Consider the following 2,054-nt stretch of genomic DNA (forward strand, 5'->3'; position numbering starts at 1 on the left):
TGTTAGATCTTCATAGGAGCACCAGTCCCTGGTGCCAAACATGTTGGGGAGTGCTGTGCAAGCTCTGGTGGGTCCGTTACCTTCCCGACCTCACCTACCTCCCACCCTCCTCTCCCTCTGCAGCTCCATCCTCACCAGTCTTCTCGTTGCCCCGAGAACATGCCAAACTCATACCTACCTCCGGACCTTCGCATTTCCTATTTCCTCCGCCTGGAAGCTTCTCCCCTTTCCAACTCCATGAGCGATTGCTTCTTTCTTATGATTCACATCTCAATTCATGTGTCACTCAGAGAGATCTTCCCTGGCTCCACTCTCCCTAAATGAACCTCAACCTCCTGCCCTCAATCAGATCATTTTGTCTTATCTCTGTAATACCAGGGTCTGCAATTATCTTACCAGCTCCACGCCTGTTTCTTCATCTGTAAAATGGTGATGAAAATAGGGCTTGTGGTGAAGATCAATGACCGCTTCACATGCAGTAGGTGCTCAATAAATGGTAGCTATTATTATACATCCTCAACAAACTGGAGTTGACTTGGTTAATACCGAAACTCCAGGACCTAGGACAGAGTAGGCACTCGGTAAACATTTTTAAATGAATGAAAGAGGTAGGCAGATAGGACCCCCCACACACACACACCTCCCACACGTGGAAACGGACAGAGTCCCAACCAGAAAGTAATGGAGTCGGTATTCAAAACCCGGATCATTCTGTTTCCAACGTCCTGTGCTTTTAAGGTCTGCCTGTGTGTCCAAAGGCAAATCTCTCCCTACTGTGGGCTTGTTTCCTCTAACTATAAAACATGGTCTGGGTCGTGTCTAGGTGCTGACCCTCACTGCGGACTTGGGGAAGGTGCTCCACTATTCTTTACATCCATTGTCAAGTTTTTTACCCTCCCATCTTCCCCCAACATTGGAGCCAGCTCCGACTGACACTGCCAGCCGGCCAGGCGTCACAGCTGGACCTGTGTCAAAACCGGGACTGGATAATGAAGTCGTGGGAGATGAAGGATGTCGAGGAGGAACTAAAGAGAAGGTAAAGAGAAAGGTTAGGGAGGAACAACAAACTTAGTGGAGGGGTCTAAACTCTGGGGCGGAGCTAACCCTATAAGAAGGCCGGGTTAAGGGCTCTGGGATAAGTCCTGTAGCCCTTGGACGCTTGGGGAGCGGTGCCAAAGGCTCTGGGGGTGGGAATAGAAGGTTAGTTCCCGCCGGATTCTGTGGATGGAGCTAAGACCCCTGGGGGCGGGTCTAGATCTAATAAACAAGGGCTCTAAGAACTGGGCTAGGGAGGAGCTAGTGGATATCTGAGCGAATTTAAGACTGTAGGGTCGACTTCTAGTCTTGCAAGGGGCTTTTGGGAAATCCAGTAAAAGGTTAGGGAGAAGGTTTTGAGGATATGGGAGTGTCTTCCTCCACCCCATCTTCCTCTCGGAGTCGGGGGTTACGCTTCAGGCTGAAAAGCTGGGAAGGCCCTGCCCCTTCCAATCCTTCTGTGTCCCTATTGGCGGAGAGGCCTGCGCGACAGGCTCTCATTGGTCCTGAACAGGCAAGGTAGGGGTCTAGAGAGCGTACGCACCGGTTGTGGGCGGGACCAGACGATACCGAGGGGGATCTCGGCGTAACCAATCTGGGCCCGAGGATTGTGTTGGGGAGCCTGGCAGGGGGTGTCCCGACCCCCCTTTCTAAGCATCCTGGGGGATGATCCCAGTGCCAGGCCCGGCGCCGGCCGCCTGATGCCGGGCGGGCGGAGCCGGGGATGCTGGAACGAAGGGCGTTGCTATGGCAACGGGAGGCAAGGCCTGGGGAGGGGACCGGGCCCGAGCTGGGGCCGGGGGGGCCGGCGGTGGCTGTGGCGGGGCGATGGCGGAGCGCGGCCCGGCCTTCTGCGGCCTCTACGACACGTCTTCCCTGCTTCAATACTGCAACGGTGAGACCCCTCCTCACTTCCGACCTTGGCCCCGCCCAGGGCTGGACCCATCTCCTCCTGCCCCAACCTCCAGCTTTCAAGTCCCCATTCTCGCCCCTGGCTGAAGATTGCCCGTTCCCCCTGC

General features: G+C 55.1%; 1 protein-coding gene across 1 annotated transcript in view; it reads left to right on the forward strand.

The window, feature by feature from the left end:
* The first annotated feature begins 1,859 nt into the window (after nt 1–1,859).
* Nucleotides 1,860–2,054, forward strand: part of EML2 (echinoderm microtubule associated protein like 2) — a 26,576-nt gene continuing 26,381 nt past the window's right edge. Inside the window, exon 1 of the mRNA XM_023535239.1 lies at nt 1,860–1,930. Within this exon, the coding sequence (XP_023391007.1) occupies nt 1,864–1,930 (67 nt within the window). The 5' untranslated portion in view covers nt 1,860–1,863. The remainder of the gene's footprint in view (nt 1,931–2,054) is intronic.

The sequence above is a fragment of the Pteropus vampyrus genome, unplaced genomic scaffold, assembly GCF_000151845.1.
Source record: "Pteropus vampyrus isolate Shadow unplaced genomic scaffold, Pvam_2.0 Scaffold138, whole genome shotgun sequence".
Classification (NCBI taxonomy): Eukaryota; Metazoa; Chordata; class Mammalia; order Chiroptera; family Pteropodidae; genus Pteropus; species Pteropus vampyrus.